The 18,187-nt window shown below is 55.1% G+C and overlaps 1 protein-coding gene across 1 annotated transcript in view; it reads left to right on the top strand.

Moving 5' to 3' along the window:
• Positions 1-18,187, top strand: part of CAND2 (cullin associated and neddylation dissociated 2 (putative)) — a 33,888-nt gene that overhangs the window by 3,373 nt on the left and 12,328 nt on the right. Inside the window, exons 2-10 of the mRNA XM_055413529.2 lie at positions 2,205-2,348; positions 5,594-5,748; positions 6,418-6,541; positions 7,803-8,068; positions 9,432-9,537; positions 9,717-9,859; positions 13,991-14,283; positions 15,690-15,831; positions 16,184-17,686. Coding sequence (XP_055269504.2) covers positions 2,205-2,348; positions 5,594-5,748; positions 6,418-6,541; positions 7,803-8,068; positions 9,432-9,537; positions 9,717-9,859; positions 13,991-14,283; positions 15,690-15,831; positions 16,184-17,686 — 2,876 coding nt within the window. The remainder of the gene's footprint in view (positions 1-2,204; positions 2,349-5,593; positions 5,749-6,417; positions 6,542-7,802; positions 8,069-9,431; positions 9,538-9,716; positions 9,860-13,990; positions 14,284-15,689; positions 15,832-16,183; positions 17,687-18,187) is intronic.

Below are 18,187 nucleotides of genomic sequence, written 5' to 3'. Positions count from 1 at the left end.
GTAGGAACTTGGCAGTGTCTGAAAATGCTGGAGCATGTTTCAGATGAATGGGTTTCAGCGTTTGGATTTCCACATAGCTCTCTGGCTCTGAGCTCTGTTAGGGGCTGACTGTAACCCTCCTCCCCCTCCTGCCCTTACCCTGCCCCCTCAGGGCTTCTTTGGGCCAGGTGTTTGCTGGGCCTGGAGACTCAGAGATGAACTGACAGGCCTCTATGAGTTCACCTTAAATGGAGGAGACACTGGTAACTAAGCTTGTAGTACAGTGTGAGAGGCGCTATAATGAAGGGGTGCAGGGTATCTGAGAGGTTCCTGTCCAGGGAGACCAAGTGTGCTTAGAGACTGCAGGTAGAGGATAGGGCAGGAGGGTGAGAGGAGTCTTCCCCAAGACTGGGACGTTTGAGTTGGACCCTTGGCCGATGAATAGGAGTTTGGTAGGTGGAAAAGAATGAAAGGGGCAGGAGGCCCATTTTGGGCAAAGGAGCACATCCCTTGGGTTGCCAGGCTGAGCTGGGTCTCTACAAATTGCAGCAGAAACTCAGCTCCAGGGTCCTGCCTGCCTTCTCTGAACATCCCTTCAGCTGGACAGACTTAGGAGTGCATGTGGCTACCCCCGGTCTTGTCGCTGTTGTTGTTTAGTCGTGTCTGACTCTTGGTAACCCCATAGACTGTAGCCCACCAGCCTCCTCTGTTCATGGCGTTTCCCAGGCAAGAATACTGGAGTGAGTTGCCATTTCTTCCTCCAGGGGATCTTCCCAACCCAGGGATCGAACCTGCGTCTCCTGCATTGGCAGGCAGATTCTTGACCACGGAGCCACCTTGGGGAGCCCACACCCTCGGCCTTGTCCTGGCTCAGATCCAAACCTCTTCCTTCATCTGACCTTGGCTGCTGCTTCTGCCGCAGGCAGGCCCGGAGGTGGGCATCGTCAACCCTGGCACCCTCTCCTTGCCTCCAGCCTAACTTCCTTCCTTCTCTCATCAGCTTAAGGCTTATCCCAGCTGTTAAAGATAAACAGCTGTGATGCTGACAAGTGCCCTCCTGCCTGAGGGGCCCTGGGGCCCACTGTGACATCCAGCAGCAGGTCAGAGCCTGCACAGATGAGGCTGGAATCCTGCTGTGGCCACTTTTGCCCTAGGAAGCTTGGTTTGGCGGGTTGTGAAGTGCAGGGCTTGGGGAGGTTCTTGGTTGACTTGCTAAAGCTAGAAAACCAGGCTGGTGGGGGATCAAAAGCCTGACTCTCTTTCTGGGGCCGCCCACTCTCTGATCTAGACTTCACTGCATCTCACCTTGCTGCTATCAAGTGCCTGCATGAGCCAGTAGGCAGCTGCAGTGGGCCTGGGGGGATCCTGCTGACCTGGAGAGTGTGTGTCCACCTCCAGAGGGCAGCTGTCACTGCCTTGAGCCAGTTACTGTCACCGGAAACTATTGTTCAGTCCCTCAGCCATGTCCTACTCTTTGCCACCCGATGCAGCACGTCACTGTCTCCCGGACCTTGCTCAAACTCATGTCCATTGAGTCGGTGATGCCATCCCACTGTCTCATCCTCTGTCGTCCCCTTCTCCTCCTGCCCTCAGTCTTTCCCAGCATCAGGGTCTTTTCCAGTCAGTCTTCTCCTTCACATCACGTGGTCAGAATATTGCAGCTTCAGCTTCAGCATCAGTCCTTCCAATGAATATTCAGGGTTGATTTCCTTTAGGATGGACTGGTTGGATCTCCTTGCTGTCCAAGGGACTCTCAAGAGTCTGCTCCAGCACCACACCACAGTCCGAAAGCATCAGTTCTTTGGTGCTCAGCCTTCTTTATGGTCCACCTCTCACATCCATACATGACTACTGGAAAACCCATAGACTGTAGGCCCAGCTGTATTCAGACAAGAGAAACTGGAAGTCAGTACATGCTCACACACAGGACTCCTTCTGATGGCCTAGCTGTGCCCATGGAGAAGGCAATGGCAACCCACTCCAGTGTTCTTGCCTGGAGAATCCCAGGGATGGGGGAGCCTGGTGGGCTGTCGTCTCTGAGGTCGCACGGAGTCAGACACGACTGAAGTGACTTAGCAGCAGCAGCCGTGCCCATAACCCAGATAATCCACCTGCTCTTGCCTGCCCCTTTGTATCAAGGTGTGCTCCTGGGGGAACTGTAAGGGTACTGCCCAAGCCACCAGGGCCCGGGGCCTGCTTGGCAATGCCCCTCCCTCCCTGCCCAGATTCATGGCCACCAGCGACCTGATGTCAGAGCTTCAGAAGGACTCCATCCAGCTGGACGAGGACAGTGAGCGCAAGGTGGTGAAGATGCTCCTCCGGCTCCTGGAGGACAAGAACGGGGAGGTGCAGAACCTGGCGGTCAAGTGGTGAGTGCTGGCCCCGCTGGGCACCGGAGGGTCCCTGCCCCTTTGGGGGTCCAGCTGCTGGTAGAAGATGGCTGAGAAGTCCTTGGAGTGCCTCACCAGGTCAGGCAGATCCCCTGCAGCAGGGCATGGCACCCCACTCCAGTATTCTTGCCTGGAGAATCCCATGGACAGAGGAGCCTGGCAGGCTATAGTCTGTGGGGTCTCAAAGAGTCGGACACAACCAAGCAACTCCTTAGAGAGCCAGTGGAGCTGGACAGTGCCTTGGTCTGGGTTCCCCCGGAAGTACAGGGTACAGGTACATCCTGTGGCAGGGATTCATGTGTAAGTTTACTAGGGAAGATATCCCAGGAAGCTGGTGGGGCCATAGGGAAGCAAGAAAAGCAATAGACATGACTTCTCAAGCAGGTTACTGCTGTGGGCAAGTGGTGTGTAATCCTGCTTGGGGCGGGGGGTGTCCCTGGAACACACTGTAGGACATGACCCTCAGGGTGGTCCCACCTGCCAGCTTTCCGTGGTTGAGGGCTGCTCCTGGGGAGGCAGGGGGTTATGCATTCCTTGATATCTCCAGGTAGAGAAAACCCTCAGACACAGATGCGAATGCTGGCAGCTGGAAAGTCAGGCTGGCATGTACAGAAATGGTGGGGGAGAAAGAACATGGGGGTCTTTGCCATTAGCATCATGAGGTGTGGTCCTGAGACTTTTCCCGGTTATCCCCAGAATTGAAAAAGCAAGATGGGTTATGTGCAGGACACGTGTGTGTGTGTGTGTGTGTGTGTGTGTGTGTGTGTGTGTGTACTGGGGTGGGCAGGGGACTGGGGAATGGCAGAGGTCAACAGAGAATTGGGGCACTGTCTCTCAAAACAGTACTCTGTGGGCTGGATCCTGGCGTTCTGGGCTGGTAGTGAATTTCAACTTGACCCGAGAGCAGGGGATTTCAGTGAAGAGTCTCATGGGGGGAACAAGACATGCTCAGGCTTGTGGTCTGGTCATCACTTTGACAGTGGAATTGAGATCAGGTGGACTGGTTTCCTACTAGCAAAAGCAGTAACCCCTTTTTATAACACATAATCTGAAATACTCTTTTCTTACTATTAAATGAAATTCATGCATACTAGCACCTGCCTCTACCCATGATTACAAAACACTTTATATAATGCCCAAAACCAGCGCATAGAGGGAAGAGAGGAATGCAGTTGATGGTAAGACAGTGTGTGTTTCAGCACGTAAATGCTCAGGCACGTTGATGGTAGACGTGTAATAAAGCTATGGGAAGCCTGCACCAGAGTGTAGGCTTGCTGTCAGCGCTGAGGCAGGAAGCAGGTGGAGACAGGTATGGATGCTGGGGACTCAAATACCAGCACAGTGGCATTGCTTTTAGATTTCTGAAATGGTGACCATCTCCTGGTAAAGTTTCCCAGAACAACAACCTACAGTCTTCCTTCAAGTTACTTGATAACTGCATTTTTGGGAAATTTTAGAGTGTATTAAAATGGTCCAAAAAAGTATTTTTGTGTTCATATGTAAAATGAAATTACGTATACTTTCTTTTTTTTTTTTAATTTTTTTTTAAATTTTTAATTTTTTTACTTTTTTTTTTTTTACGTATACTTTCATTTTGGACTCAGATAATTATAGAAAGACTTTTTACCTGTGTGACTGCCCAGTGGGATGTTAGAAACTCCAGCAGGACAAGAAACGTGGTTTTGCAATATTGTCTTTCTGTCACACCCGGCCTCCCCTCTCTCTCAATAAAAGCCAGAAGTGCCATCTCATTAGCTGTGAGGAGCATAACTAATAGAAAGCCTGCCAGTAAATTTCCAAAACACCCCTCAGAGCTGTATTACCCCTCCTGGGAGCCAGTGCTATAGGAGGTTGAGTGGGAAGACCCGCGATTTCTTAGATGGAGAGAGAAGTTGAGTTTTGCAAACTGGTGTGCGCTGCAGACACGTGAGCCCCTTGTTTGAACTGTGTGCTCCTCACCCAGGCATTCTAATTCAGGAGGGGGGCCGCGGCAGGCAGACGAGGCTGTGCACCCAGAAATCTGCATTCTAACGTACACCATCATCTGAGTACCACTCTTAGGTCAGAGGTCCTCAGCCTTGACTGCCTGTTAGAATCACCTGGGAAATAAAAAAAATCACAAAACTCCCCAGTGTCCAGGCCACACCTGAAACCATTTAACTCACCCTCTGGGGCTGGTACCCGGGTAACGATTTCTTAAAAGGCCCCAGGTGATGGCAGTGCAGACTTAAGACTGAGAAACAGTGTGTCTTGTGCAGTTTTTATTTTTTTAATTTAAAAATAATTTTATTTATTTATTTTTGGCTGCGCTGGGTCTCTGCTGCTGTGCACGGGCTTTCTGTATCTGCAGAAAGTGGGGGCTACTCTCCAGTTGCGGCGCAGGGCTTCTCATCGCTGTGGCTTGTCTTATTGTGGAGCACGGGCTCTAGGGTGTGCAGGCTCAGTAGTTGCAGCTCCCAGGCTCCAGAGCACAGGTTCAGTGGTTGCGGTGCTCGGGCTTAGTTGCTTCAAGGCATGTGGGATCTTCCCTGATCAGGGATCGAAGCCGTGTTTCCTGCATTTGCAGGCAGGTTCTTTACCACTGAGCCGCCAGGGAAGCCCTTGTGCGGTTCTTCAACTTAAATGTGCTTTCCGGTCACCTGGAGGTTTTGTTGAAGCACAGATTCTAGTCCATGAGCTCCCAGGTAGGACCTGAGCTCTGCATCTCTGCGTCTCCAGTTAGAGCTGATGAGGCTGATCTGTGACCACACTTGGAGAAGCAAGCCTCTCAGGCAGAAGTTCTCCGAGTGTGGTCCCTGACCCATCTACCGCAAACTTGCATAAATGTCAATTTTCAGGTCCCTACCTAGACCCCTTAAGTCTGAAAATCTGGGGTGGGATGAAAATCTGGGGTTCAGTCTGTTTGAACGAGTCCTTTAGGAGATTGTAATACATGCGGAAGTTTGAGAACCCTGCTCCGGGGCATTCCTTGGTTTCCAGCTGAGGTTCCTGGGTTCGATGTTTTAGCCATGTGCTGAGATGCATCCAGGAGATGCAGGTTTGGGAGGTGTCAGGAATGAGGTCAGCATAGCCAGAGGGTACCTCTTTTTCTGGAAAAATAGGGAGTCCCTTGTTGATCTGAATCTTTTCCTCAGCATATGTGGCCCCACAGCCTTGAGGTGACCTAAGGGGTACCCCAACTCGGGCTGAGCCTGGGCTCTTACACCTCCTCTCTCCCTGCTCAGCCTGGGTCCTCTGGTGGGCAAAGTGAAGGAGTACCAGGTGGAGACCATCGTGGACGCCCTCTGTGCCAACATGCGGTCAGACAAGGAGCAGCTCCGAGACATCGCTGGCATCGGTCTCAAGACCGTCCTCTCGGAGCTCCCCACTGCGGCCACAGGTACCCAGGGACCAGGTGCTTCTGTTATTTGTCCTAGTTTATGACTGAAGAAGCAGAGGCTCAGAGGGGTGAAGGGACTCACCCCAGGTCCACCTGGTAAGTAGCAGAGGATTCAGACTCACGTCTGCCTAACTTCATGGCTGTGTTTCAGAGATGCTCTTAGACTCTGCAGTTAACACAGTCTAACTAATGGCAGCTTGAAGACATGGGGAGTTGCTTTTCTCACTTAACTCGGAAGGGATCAGCCACTCCATTTTTGCAGCAATTTACCGAGGAGCTCAGTTAGGACAGGGCTAGAGTCTCTCCCCAGGTCTCTTGCCCTTTGTAAGAAAAGCGTGTGTTTCCCCAGAAGACACTGACACTGACCTGTATCTCACTGGCCAGAACGTGGTCACCTGGCCCCTCCAGGCCGCCAGGGGGTCTGGAAAAGACTCCTCGTTGGAAGGCAGAGGGCACAGGGGTCAGATGTGAGGTGGGCCAGCCAGCAGGTCTGCCCTCGGTTCCTCAGCTCCCCAGCTGTCTCCTTTAGTTTGGCTGGATCCTGGCTTCTCTGGTCAGCACCATTTGGGGAGTGGGGGATGTGGTCTCTGGGATGCAACCAGAGCAAAGGCCAGCCACAGGTGGAGGCCGGCCCTGGGCCTCACCGCGCCCACCTTGCGCTCTGTGCAGGCTCCAGCCTGGCCTCCAACGTGTGCCGGAAGATCACCGGCCAGCTCACCAGTGCGATTGCCCAGCAGGAGGACGTGGCCGTGCAGCTGGAAGCCCTGGACATCCTTTCTGACATGCTGAGCAGGTGTGGGAGGCCACCCTGAGCAACAAGGATGGCAGGGAGGGGTGGCAAGGGGACAGGGAGGGACTCAGCTTCAAAGAGCAGGCACTTACTGTACTGCAGGCCCTGTGCTAAGGGCCCTTTAATCGCCCCAGCATTGTCCCAGGAGAACTTGACTGTCAGCGGGTTCTCCTCACTACAGTCAGGACATGAGGAACCTAATAGCTGGGCCAGTGTTTTCAATTGCACTGCACTTTTCTAAAGTATTCATTCAGCCTCTCAAGGTTTGAACACCTACCAGAAAAATGTCAGGTGCTAGACCAGTGCTGGGAGGATGGAGTTGGCTGGGTCTTGGCTGCCTCTAGGGGAAAGCTCACAGACATTACTGTGAGTGCAGTAACAGCAACACAGCTAAGAGCAGGACCAGTAGGAGCTCCGAGGAGGAGACCCTCACACAGCTGAGGAGGGAGAACCTTCCCAAAGAGTCCAGTCAGCTGATTCTTCAAGGGTGGGAAGGGCTTGGCCAGGCATGGGTGGGCACAGGGGGACCCTGGATGGGGAAGGACCCTCAGCCCAGGGGACAGAGGCCGTTGAAGACATGGTGTCCCTGCGGGTTGTGGTGTGTCATGTGGGGTGCCATAGCTTTTCTAGTAGGTGAATAAATGAAACCCAGGAAAGAGGTCTGTGCTGGACAGAGAGAGATGGGAGGGTGAAGTCAGTATGCACATGTGGAGTGAGAGGTAAGGTTTCAGGACACAAATGGGCCGGGAAAGGCACAGGCCTGGCTTGAAGGAGGGATGGCAGCTGCCAGGGTGGGCACAGGCTGCATTTATATGTGCAGAAGCCATTCTCTGCTCTTCCCTCTTGCCTTGAGCCTGGAGCTCAGCTCATCCCAGGGACACTGTGGAGCCACTGGAGGAGTTAGGCAGAGGTACACTGGAGATCGGTCTGGCCTCAGTAAGCGTGAGTGAGTGAGGATGAGCATTGAGGCAAGGCCCAGACTCAGGAGAAGTCGGGAAGCTCACTGGAGTCCCCCAGGCCCCAGTACATCTGGCTTCCTCCCCAGGTGGGCAGAGTGGGCTTGAGAAAAACCCTTCCCCCTCTCTGCTTCCTCTCCTGTGATAATAAGTAATCACTTCACACAGTTGCAGGGGACCTTCCTGTTTACCTAGGGCCATTGAGTTGTCATCATGGGGAGGAGGCCGGGAGCCCATGGGGAGAGGGGAGGTGAGGCCCAGGCTGTCCGCCGGGTGGGCCCCGCCCGACGCCCCCTCCGGCTCCCCAGGCTGGGCGCTCCGCTGGGCGCCTTCCACGCCAGCCTCCTGCACTGTCTGCTGCCGCAGCTGAGCAGTCCACGCCTGGCCGTGCGCAAGCGGGCCGTTGGGGCGCTCGGCCACCTGGCGGCCGCCTGCAGCACCGACCTCTTCGTGGAGCTCGCCGACTACCTGCTGGACCGGCTGCCCGGCCCACGCGCGCCAGCCAGCCCCGCGGCGATCCGCACCCTCATCCAGTGTCTGGGCAGCATTGGCCGCCAGGCAGGCCACCGCCTGGGTAAGGGGGCGGGGCCCACGGCGAGGGGCGGGGCTAGGGGCGGGGCGGGGCCTGGGCGAAGGGGCGAGGCCCGGGTGCGCTACCTCCTTGGTTAGGGGACGTGGTTGGGTGGCGAGGTGGAGAAGAGCGGGGCCGGGGTGGGGCTGCGGCACCTGCAAGAGAAAGGGTCGGCTCAAGGGGCGGACCGATGGGCCCTGAGCTTGACCTGCTTCTGAGCCCTACCCAGAGGCTCGCGCGGGTACCTGTAAGTCATGCCCGCAGACTTAAGTAAAATATGTTCAGTCGTCCTATTTTGACAACTGTACCTAAATAACACCCTAGATGATTAACACGGTTTTAATTTTTTTTAATTTTTATTGAGGGATGACGTGTGTACAACACAGCACACTAAAGTGTGCACTTCAGTGTGTTTTGACCTTTGCATATACCAGTGAGACTGCCACCACAATCAGGATGCAGAACATTTCCATCACCCCGAGAAGTTTCCTTGTGTCTCTTTGCAGCACATCCTTCCCAGGCCCCACCCTAGGGAACCATTGATCTCCTTTCTGTCACCAGAGGTTGGTTTTTTAGAAATGGAATTCAGCGATCAGGTTTGAATTTATTCTCAAACTCCTTGGAGTTAGTTTAGGCTAGAACAGGGCAGTGTAAGTAGAGTGGCCACAGTCTGCCCTTCCACCCCTCTGGCCCTCTCACTGCAAGGGCCCTTACAAGCACACATGGAGACCCCAGCCTCCAGTCCAAATCTGTAGACGTTTCCCCAATGGCAGCCACCCCTTGGCCACCCTCGGAAGTGTGGACCTGGAAAAGAGACCTGCACAGGACTGGACGTAGGTTCAGGGTTGACTGGGCAGGAAAGTAGGGAAGGGTGTAGCTGGAGAAGGGCTTAGCTGGAGCTCCTTCTGAAGCCCAGGGACCAGGCAGGGGGCCTCTCTGGCCTGGTCTATAAGAGCGGTGCCTGTCTCCTCACTTTCCTCACCCAGGGCTACAAGCTAGCACAGGAAATAATCAAGAACGTGAGTAATAGTTTTGACAACAGCCGCCACTTCTCGAGTGCCTGTTCTGTGCCAGGCAGATCTTTATCTGCATTTTATCTGTAATCTTGAAAATCTCTCTGGTTGGTGGCCATTGTTATCCCTACTGTGAAGATGAGTGATCTGAAGTTAAACAAGGGTTGTGTTGTGCCCAAGGTCCCGTAGCTTAGATGGGGCTGAGATGGGGCTACAACCCACATCTGCTGAAGCCTCTGAGGTACAGTTTGCAGTGGCCAAGGCAGCAGGGACAGGCACAGGCTGATTGCCGTGGGCTGGGGAAGCCCGGGAGATGGCCTGGCCTCGCCTCAGTGACCCACCTGGTCCTGCAGGGGCCCACCTGGACCGCCTGGTGCCCCTGGTGGAGGAGTTCTGCAACCTGGATGACGACGAACTTCGGGAGTCCTGCCTCCAGGCCTTTGAGTCCTTCCTGAGGAAGTAGGTGCAGCGGGGGTCCTCGAAATGGGGGCCCTGGGGTTTCTTTGAGAAGTTGGTGGGGGTGGAGTAGGCACAAGATGCTGGGTTCAAAGCAGTCAGATCTTGGGGCTCGCCCCTGGGCTTTACCCCCCACCCTGTCCTGCCTGGGTCCAGCAGAGCCTCCCCCATGCCACCCACAGGTGCCCCAAGGAAATGGGCCCTCACGTGCCCAACGTGACCAGCCTCTGCCTGCAGTATGTCAAGCACGACCCAAACTATAACTACGACAGTGACGAGAACGGGGAGCAGATGGAGACTGAGGACAGCGAGTTCAGTGAGCAAGGTGGGTAGCCAGCGTGTCCTTGGTGGGTGGAAATGGGTTCAGCCTCCCCATGAATCCCCCAGCCGCAGACAGGGGCCACATTTGGTGCCCCCCATCCTGATCCCAACTCTCCCTGGGGCTCCAGTCCCGCCCTTGGAAATCTAGACTCTCTGACTGCACAGATCACAAGGGAGTCGTGACAGCTGTTTTTATTGAGCATCTCCTGATGCCCAAAGTGGCCTCTTCTTTCATGTTCCTTATGATGAACCTAGAAAACCTGATATTTATTGTCATGCCCATATATTTCAGACAAGAAAACCGAGACTTAGAGATTTGCCTGAGATCACACAGCTAGGAAGTGGCATAGGTGGGACTCGAAGCTATGTCTGCCAGACTCCCCCATCTCATGCTGCCATTTCTTTAAAATTTATTTGGCTACATCGTCTTAGTTGCCACATGTGGGATCTTTGCTGTGTCATGTGGGATCTTTCATTGCAGTGTGTAGGCTCCAGAGCATGTGGGCTCAGTTGCAGTACATGGGCTTAGTTGCCCCAAGGCATGTGGGATCTTAGTTCCCTGACTAAGGATCGAACCTGCATTGCAAGGTGAATTCTTAGCCACAGGACCAGCAGGGAAGTCCCTCTGTACCCTTTGAGTTGTGGTGTCCAAGAGCCATTGCTCTGCCCCCACAGTGTGAAGCTCTGATGTTGGAGTGATTGGCACTGACAGGGAGAGATGCCTGGGTGGGGAATGGACTCAGTAGCTTCTTTCCTTCTGTGCCTGCGGTCCTGTCTGTCACTCAGGGGGGTGCCCCTGGACCCTGAAGGCACTGATGGAGGCGAGGGACTTCTGTCCCGGTGGGGTACTCAGAGCAAGATGCGGTGGTAGGAGATGAGATTGGACAGGCATGTAGGGGCCTCAAGTCGCAGGCCAAGGAGATTGGACGTTTTCTTGTTAGTAAGTAGGAGCTCTGGATATTTGTTCATGGGTGACGGTGGAGATAACAAACAAAGGGCCATCGGGGGACCATCTGCTGAGCTGACAAGGCACATCTGGGGGACCATCCCCCTGGCCCACCCTGGCCTGTCCAGATGCAGCACTCTGAGAGTCTGAGTTCTCTCCAGAGCAGAGTGAGTGGGAACACGCTGCTCTTTGCGCCTGCGGCCGGGGGTGTCCCTAGGTAGAACCGTCCTCTTCTGGGCCTCATGTATGTCTTCCCCATGTGTACGTGTGCCTTACTCAGCTCTGCTGTTTCAAGCTTGGTGTCCTCAGGAGACTCTATCACCCTCTCTGAGCCTTACTCATATCTACAAAAGAGCCTCAAGACACCTTCATTCCTGAGGGGTGGTGAAGACTTGAGTTCTGGCCTCTGAGGGGAGCTTGGAGAGCGAAGAGCCACACAAGCACAGCTTCTCTCATCAGGAGTCCTGCTTAGAAGCCAGAATCAGGACCCTGCCCAGGGCGGGGGAACTGTTGCCTCCCTTCTGAAAGCCAAGTAAACAAAACATCACACAGTTCAGTTCAGTTCAGTCGCTCAGTCGTGTCCGACTCTCCGCGACCCCATGAATCACAGCACGCCAGGCCTCCCTGTCCATCACCAACTCCCGGAGTACACTCAAACTCATGTCCACAGAGTCGGTGATGCCATCCAGCCATCTCATTCTCCGTCGTCCCCTTCTCCTCCCGCCCCCAACCTTTCCCAGCATCAGAGTCTTTTCCAGTGAGTCAACTCGTCTCATGAGGTGGCCAAAGTATTGGAGTTTCAGCTTTAGCATCAGTCCCTCCAATGAACATCCAGGATTGATCTCCTTTAGAATGGACTGGTTGGATCTCCTTGCAGTATAAGGGACTCTCAAGAGTCTTCTCCAACACCACAGTTCAAAAGCATCGATTCTTCGGCGATCAGCTTTCTTCACAGTCCAACTCTCACATCCATACATGACCACGGGAAAAACCATTGCCTTGACTAGACGGACCTTGGTCGGCAAAGTAATGTCTCTGCTTTTTAATATACTATCAAGGTTGGTCATAACTTTCCTTCCAAGGAGCAAGCGTCTTTTAATTTCATGGCTGCAATCAGCATCTGCAGTGATTTTGGAGCCCAAAAAAACAAAGTCTGACACTGTTTCCACTGTTTTTCCATCTATTTCCCATGAAGTGATGGGACCAGATGCCATGATCTTTGTTTTCTGAATGTTGAGCTTCAAGCCAACCTTTTCACTCTCCTCTTTCACTTTCATCAAGAGGCTTTTGAGTTCCTCTTCACTTTCTGCCATAAGGGTAGTGTCATCTGCATATCTGAGGTTATTGATATTTCTCCCAGCAATCTTGATTCCAGCTTGTGCTTCTTCCAGCCCAGCGTTCCTCATGATGTACTCTGCATATAAGTTAAATAAGCAAGGTGACAATATACAACCTTGACGCACTCCTTTTCCTATTTGGAACCAGTCTGTTGTTCCATGACCGGTTCTAACTGTTGCTTCCTGACCTGCATACAGGTTTCTCAAGAGGCAGGTCAGGTGGTCTGGGATTCCCATCTCTTTCAGAATGTTCCACAGTTTCTTGTGATCCACACAGTCAAAGGCTTTGGCATAGTCAATGAAGCAGAAATAGATGTTTTTCTGAAACTCTCTTGCTTTCTCCATGATCCAGCGGATGTTGGCAATTTGATCTCTGGTGCCTCTGCCTTTTCTAAAACCTGCTTGAACATCTGAGAGTTCACGGTTTACATACTGCTGAAGCCTGGCTTGGAGAATTTTGAGCATGACTTTACTAGCGTGGGAGATGAGTGCAATTGTGCGGTAGTTTGAGCATTCTTTGGCATTGCCTTTCTTTGGGATTGGAATGAAGACTGACCTCTTCCAGTCCTGTGGCCACTGCTGAGTTTTCCAAATCTGCTGGCACATTGAGTGCAGCACTTTCACAGCATCATCTTTCAAGACTTGAAATAGCTCAACTGGAATTCCATCACCACCACTAGCTTTGTTCGTAGTGATGCTTTCTAAGGCCCACTTGACTTCACATTCCAAGATGTCTGGCTCTAGGTCAGTGATCACATTATCGTGACTATCTTGGTCGTGAAGATCTTTTTTGTACAGTTCTTCTGTGTATTCCTGCCACCTCTTCTTAATATCTTCTGCTTCTGTTAGGTCCATACCATTTCTGTCCTTTATCGAGCCCATCTTTGCATGAAAAGTTCCCTTGGAATCTCTAATTTTCTTGAAGAGGTCTCTTGTTTTTCCTATTCTGTTGTTTTCCTCTATTTCTTTGCATTGATCACTGAGGAAGGCTTTCTTATCTCTCCGTGCTATTCTTTGGAACTCTGCATTCAGATGCTTATATCTTTCCTTTTCTCCTTTGCTTTTCGCCTCTCTTCTTTTTACAGCTATTTGTAAGGCCTCCTCAGACAGCCATTTCGCTCTTTTGCATTTCTTTTCCATGGGGATGGTCTTGGTCCCTGTCTCCTGTACAATGTCACGAACCTCCGTCCAGAGTTCATCAGGCACTCTATCAATCAGATCTAGACACAGCCAGTCCTAAAACCAAAGGGCAGGTCTTGTGCCCCAGATGGATTTCCTAAATCCTCACTTGGGAGTCAGTTTTTCCCGGATGCACTCACAACAATCAAGGGTCTGAAGGCAGATGGGGGGACCCTGGTTTACCGCCAGCTAGTTCCCTGCTTGGTGCCATCCCCAGCACGGAGCAGGTACTCATTAACCTGGAGAAGGACATGGCCACCCACTCCAGTATTCTTGCCTGAAAATCCCCACGGACAGAGGAGTCTGGCGGTCGCAGAGTCGGACACAACTCAGTGACTAAGTGGCAACTTCTTAATAGAAATAGTGATTGTGGAGGCTTCTTTGGTGGCTCAGGTGGTAAAGAATCTGCCTGCAATGCAAGAGACCCAGGTTCAATCCCTGGGTCAGGAAGATCCCCTGGAGAAGGGAATGGCAGCCCACTCCAGTATTCTTGCCTGGAGAATCCCATGGATGGAGGAGCCTGGTGGACTACATGGAAAGGGGAAGCCCCACCCGAGCCCTCCTCGTAGCCACCTCACTTCTCACCCCTCTGTCCTGGAAGACCAACTGGGTGGGGCCGGTGGCTCCCCGCCTCGGGGCACAGGGCTCCATGGGCGTCCGATTCCTGCCCTAGAGAGCGAGGAGGAGTACAGTGATGATGACGACATGAGCTGGAAGGTGCGCCGGGCAGCGGCCAAGTGCCTGGCAGCCCTGATCGACTCTCGGCCCGACCTGCTGCCTGACTTCCACCGTGTCCTGGCGCCCGCACTCATCCACCGCTTCAAGGAGCGTGAGGAGAATGTCAAGGCCGATGTGTTTGGGGCTTACATCGTGCTGCTGCGGCAGACGCGGCCCCCGAAGGGGTGGCTGGAGGTCATGGAGGAGCCCACCCAGACCGGCAGCAACCTCCAGATGCTGCGAGGACAGGTGTGCCTGCCTACCCCTCCCCCTTGCTCCCCACCTCGCATCCCTTCCCTCCGCCCACTGTCTCTCATCTCTTCACCAGCCGAAGTGTGTGTATTGAGCACCTGCTGTGTGCCCGGCCCTTTGTATGAAGTGCCTGGACTGCACGGTCTTGGGCAGATAGCCAGTAGCACAAGTAGGGTTCCAGGCCACCGGAAGGGGATTCAGCTTTATTCTAAGAGGGTAGAAGCCACAGGAGGGAGAATATGGTATCCCATTCACATTTGAAAAAATTCACTCTGGCTGCCATGTGGGAAATGGATTGTAATGGGCTGGAGGCCACTGCAGCCGTGTAAGTGAAAGGCAGGAGGTTGGACTCGAGAGGTAGTTTTTTTTCTTTTTTTAAAAAGATTTATTTATTTGGGTCTTAGGAGAAGGCAATGGCACCCCAGTCTAGTACTCTTGCCTGGAAAATCCCATGGACGGAGGAGCCTGGTAGGCTGCAGTCCGTGGGGTTGCTAAGAGTCGGACACGACTGAGCGTCTTCACTTTCACTTTTCACTTTCATGCATTGGAGAAGGAAATGGCCACCCACTCCAGTGTTCTTGCCTGGAGAATCCCAGGGACAGGGGAGCCTGGTGGGCTGCCGTCTAAGGGGTCGCACAGAGTTGGACATGACTGAAGGAACTCAGCAGCAGCAGCAGCAGTTGGGTCTTAGTTGTGGCATGCAGAATCTTTAGTTGTGGCATGCCAGCTCTTAGTTGTAGCATGTGAGATCTAGTTTCCTGACCAGGGATTGAATCCTGGGCCCCCTGCACTGGGAGCGCAGAGTCTTCGATTGGATCACCAGGGAAGCCCCGAGACGTAGTTTTTTGGGTTTGCAGATGGATGTGGAAGGTGAGGGGCAGGGAGATGTCATGTGACTTCTCTGCTCTGGCTAAACCATGAAGTACAGTCCGCGAGATGGTGGAGTGGGGGATGCGTGGAGTTCTGTTCTGGACATTTATTCTGTTCGAAGTCCTCATTGGATGCCCAAGTTGAGATGTCAGGTGGGCAGGTAGCAGTCAGATGTAGATCTGGGAGTCATTGCTTCAGTGGGATCTGAACCTTGTGAGTGGGTGAGCTCATCAGGGAGGGAATCCAGATGGGGAAGGGAGAGGGGCCCCCGATCCGGTGACCTTGAGCTGACTAATTCAACTCTGTGCCTGTCTCCCAAGTGTCAGGTGGGCCCAGGACTAGGCCTGCCTCAGAGGGTGAGTGTGGGCTGAGGTGTCTGGCACAGAGCAAGTGATGGGGAGCTCGGGGTGAAACGATCCCCTGCACACACAAAGCACCCTCCTTGTCAGGTGCCTGGGCAGAGCCCCCCAGTAGTGGGGGGATCTGTGAGTTCCCGGGTGGTCACTGGCCTCCCCCCTCCCACTTGCCCACAGGTGCCTCTTGTGATGAAGGCCCTGCAGCGGCAGCTGAAAGACCGGAGTACCAGGGCCCGCCAGGGCTGCTTCAGCCTCCTCACTGAGCTGGCGGGTGTCCTCCCAGGCAGCCTGGCGGAGCACATGCCCGTGCTGGTAGCAGGTAGAGTGCCCTGGAACCTGGGGTCTGCTCTTCCAGGCTTCTCCCCTGAACCCAGCCCCCAGCCCCAATCCCTGCCAGTACCACCGTTCAGCAACCTACAGTGACTCCCCACTGCCAACAGTGAGTACAGGGCTGGGGTGCAGGCCCTCTGTCCTGTTTTCATGTAAGTTTCCTGGCCTATATCCTCAGCCCTGGCTCCAGCTAAGCCCTGACCTCTCAGAACCTGCTGCTGCGTAAGGGCCCAGGTGCCTGGGTCCAGCTCAGACGCCTGCGGGTCCTCCATCCCTGCATCCAGAGAGGGCTGAGTTGGGTCAGGGTGCGTGTCCTGGTAACCTGGGCACCCACCCCACAGGCATTGTCTTCTCGCTGGCGGACCGCTCCAGCTCCTCCACCATCCGGATGGACGCCCTGGCCTTCCTGCAGGGACTGCTGGGCACAGAGCCAGCCGAGGCCTTCCAGCTCCACCTGCCCACTCTCCTGCCACCGGTGATGGCCTGCGTGGCCGACCCTTTCTACAAGATCGCAGCCGAGGCCCTGCTGGTGCTCCAGGAGCTAGTGCGGGTGCTGTGGCCTCTGGACGGGCCTCGGAAGCTGGACCCCGAGCCCTACGTTGGAGAGATGTCTGCGGCCACCCTGGCCCGGCTTCGGGCCACCGACCTGGACCAGGAGGTGAAGGAGCGGGCCATCTCCTGCATGGGCCACCTCGTGGGCCACCTGGGCGACCGACTCGGGGATGACCTGGAGCCGTCACTTTTGCTCCTCCTGGACCGCCTGCGGAATGAGATCACGCGGCTCTCGGCAGTCAAGGCGCTGACGCTGGTGGCCATGTCCCCGCTGCGGATCAACCTGCAGCCCATCCTGGCTGAGGCACTGCCCATCCTGGCCTCCTTCCTGCGCAAGAACCAGCGGGCGCTGCGACTGGCCACGCTGGCGGCCCTGGCTGCCCTAGCCCAGAGCCAGGGCCCCAGTCTCCCGCCATCTGCTGTGCGGGCCGTGCTGGCTGAGCTACCCGCCCTGGTCAGCGAGAGCGACATGCACGTGGCCCAGCTGGCCGTGGACTTCCTCGCTACCGTGACCCGCACCCAGCCAGCCTCCATGGCCGAGGTCAGCGGCCCCGTGCTGGCCGAGCTGCTGCGATTGCTACGCTCACCCCTGCTGCCGGCCGGGGTGTTGGCGGCCACCGAAGGCTTCCTGCAGGCCCTGGTGGGGACCCGGCCGCCGTGCGTGGACTACGCCAAGCTCATCGGCCTGCTCACGGCGCCCGTGTATGAGCAGGCGGCGGATGGCGGGCCCGGCCTGCACAAGCAGGTGTTCCACTCGCTGGCCCGCTGCGTGGCAGCCCTCGCCGCGGCCTGTCCCCAGGAGGCGGCAGGCACGGCCAACCGCCTGGTCGGTGAGGCCAGGTCGCCCAGCTCAAGCCCTGGGGTCAAGGTTCTGGCATTCCTGTCTCTGGCCGAGGTGGGCCAGGTGGCCGGGCCGGGCCCACAGCGGGAGCTGAAGGCGGTGCTCCTGGAAGCCCTGGGCTCGCCCAGTGAGGACGTGAGGGCGGCCGCCTCCTACGCGCTGGGCCGCGTGGGTGCGGGGAACCTGCCCGACTTCCTGCCCTTCCTGCTGGGGCAGATGGAGGCCGAGCCCCGGCGGCAGTACCTGCTGCTGCACTCGCTGCGGGAGGCCCTGGGGGCCGCCCAGCCCGACAGCCTCAAGCCCTACGCCGAGGACATCTGGGCTCTGCTGTTCCAGCGCTGCGAGGGCGCCGAGGAGGGCACCCGGGGGGTGGTGGCCGAGTGCATCGGGAAGCTTGTCCTCGTAAACCCTCCTTTTCTCCTGCCCCGGTTCCGGAAGCAACTCGCTGCAGGTAGGGGCCTGGGGATGGGCAAAGGCAGCCCAGATTGGACGTGGGCATTGTGCCCGAGAGGTCCACACCGGGTGAGCTTGTTCAGGTGGTGGGGGTCTGAACATCATGGTGTTGATAAGATTCAATGCAGAGGAGCCGTTAAAAACAGCGTTTTCTGAGACTCAGGGGCCTCTTCCAGTGGGACCCTCTGGGATGGAGGGGACACAATTCTTCACGTGTCCTTCCAACCTCAAGATGCCATTAGGTGTTGTCAGCAGCCACATGCCCTGGGTGAAGGTTAGTAAAAGCAGTTCTCTGAGGGGCCAGAAATGGCAGGCCACAGAATGCAGCTCATTTCGGGGACCAGGAGCAGATGTAAACATGGACTCGGATTGGATGCCAGGCCCCGTGGCTTGGAGAGGGCCAGGGACAGGTGAGGAGGGCAGGTCTCACGTCGTGGGGTCAGAGCGCGTCAGGATGTTCCGCAGCTCGGGAGGAAGAAGGCAGGCAGGTGGATGGTGG

The sequence above is a fragment of the Moschus berezovskii genome, chromosome 24, assembly GCF_049115385.1.
Source record: "Moschus berezovskii isolate FMDL1 chromosome 24, NW_MosBer_1.0, whole genome shotgun sequence".
In the NCBI taxonomy this organism is placed as follows: Eukaryota; Metazoa; Chordata; class Mammalia; order Artiodactyla; family Moschidae; genus Moschus; species Moschus berezovskii.
The sequence above is the reverse complement of the archived record's forward strand: the minus strand, read 5'-3'. Positions and strand labels throughout refer to the sequence as shown.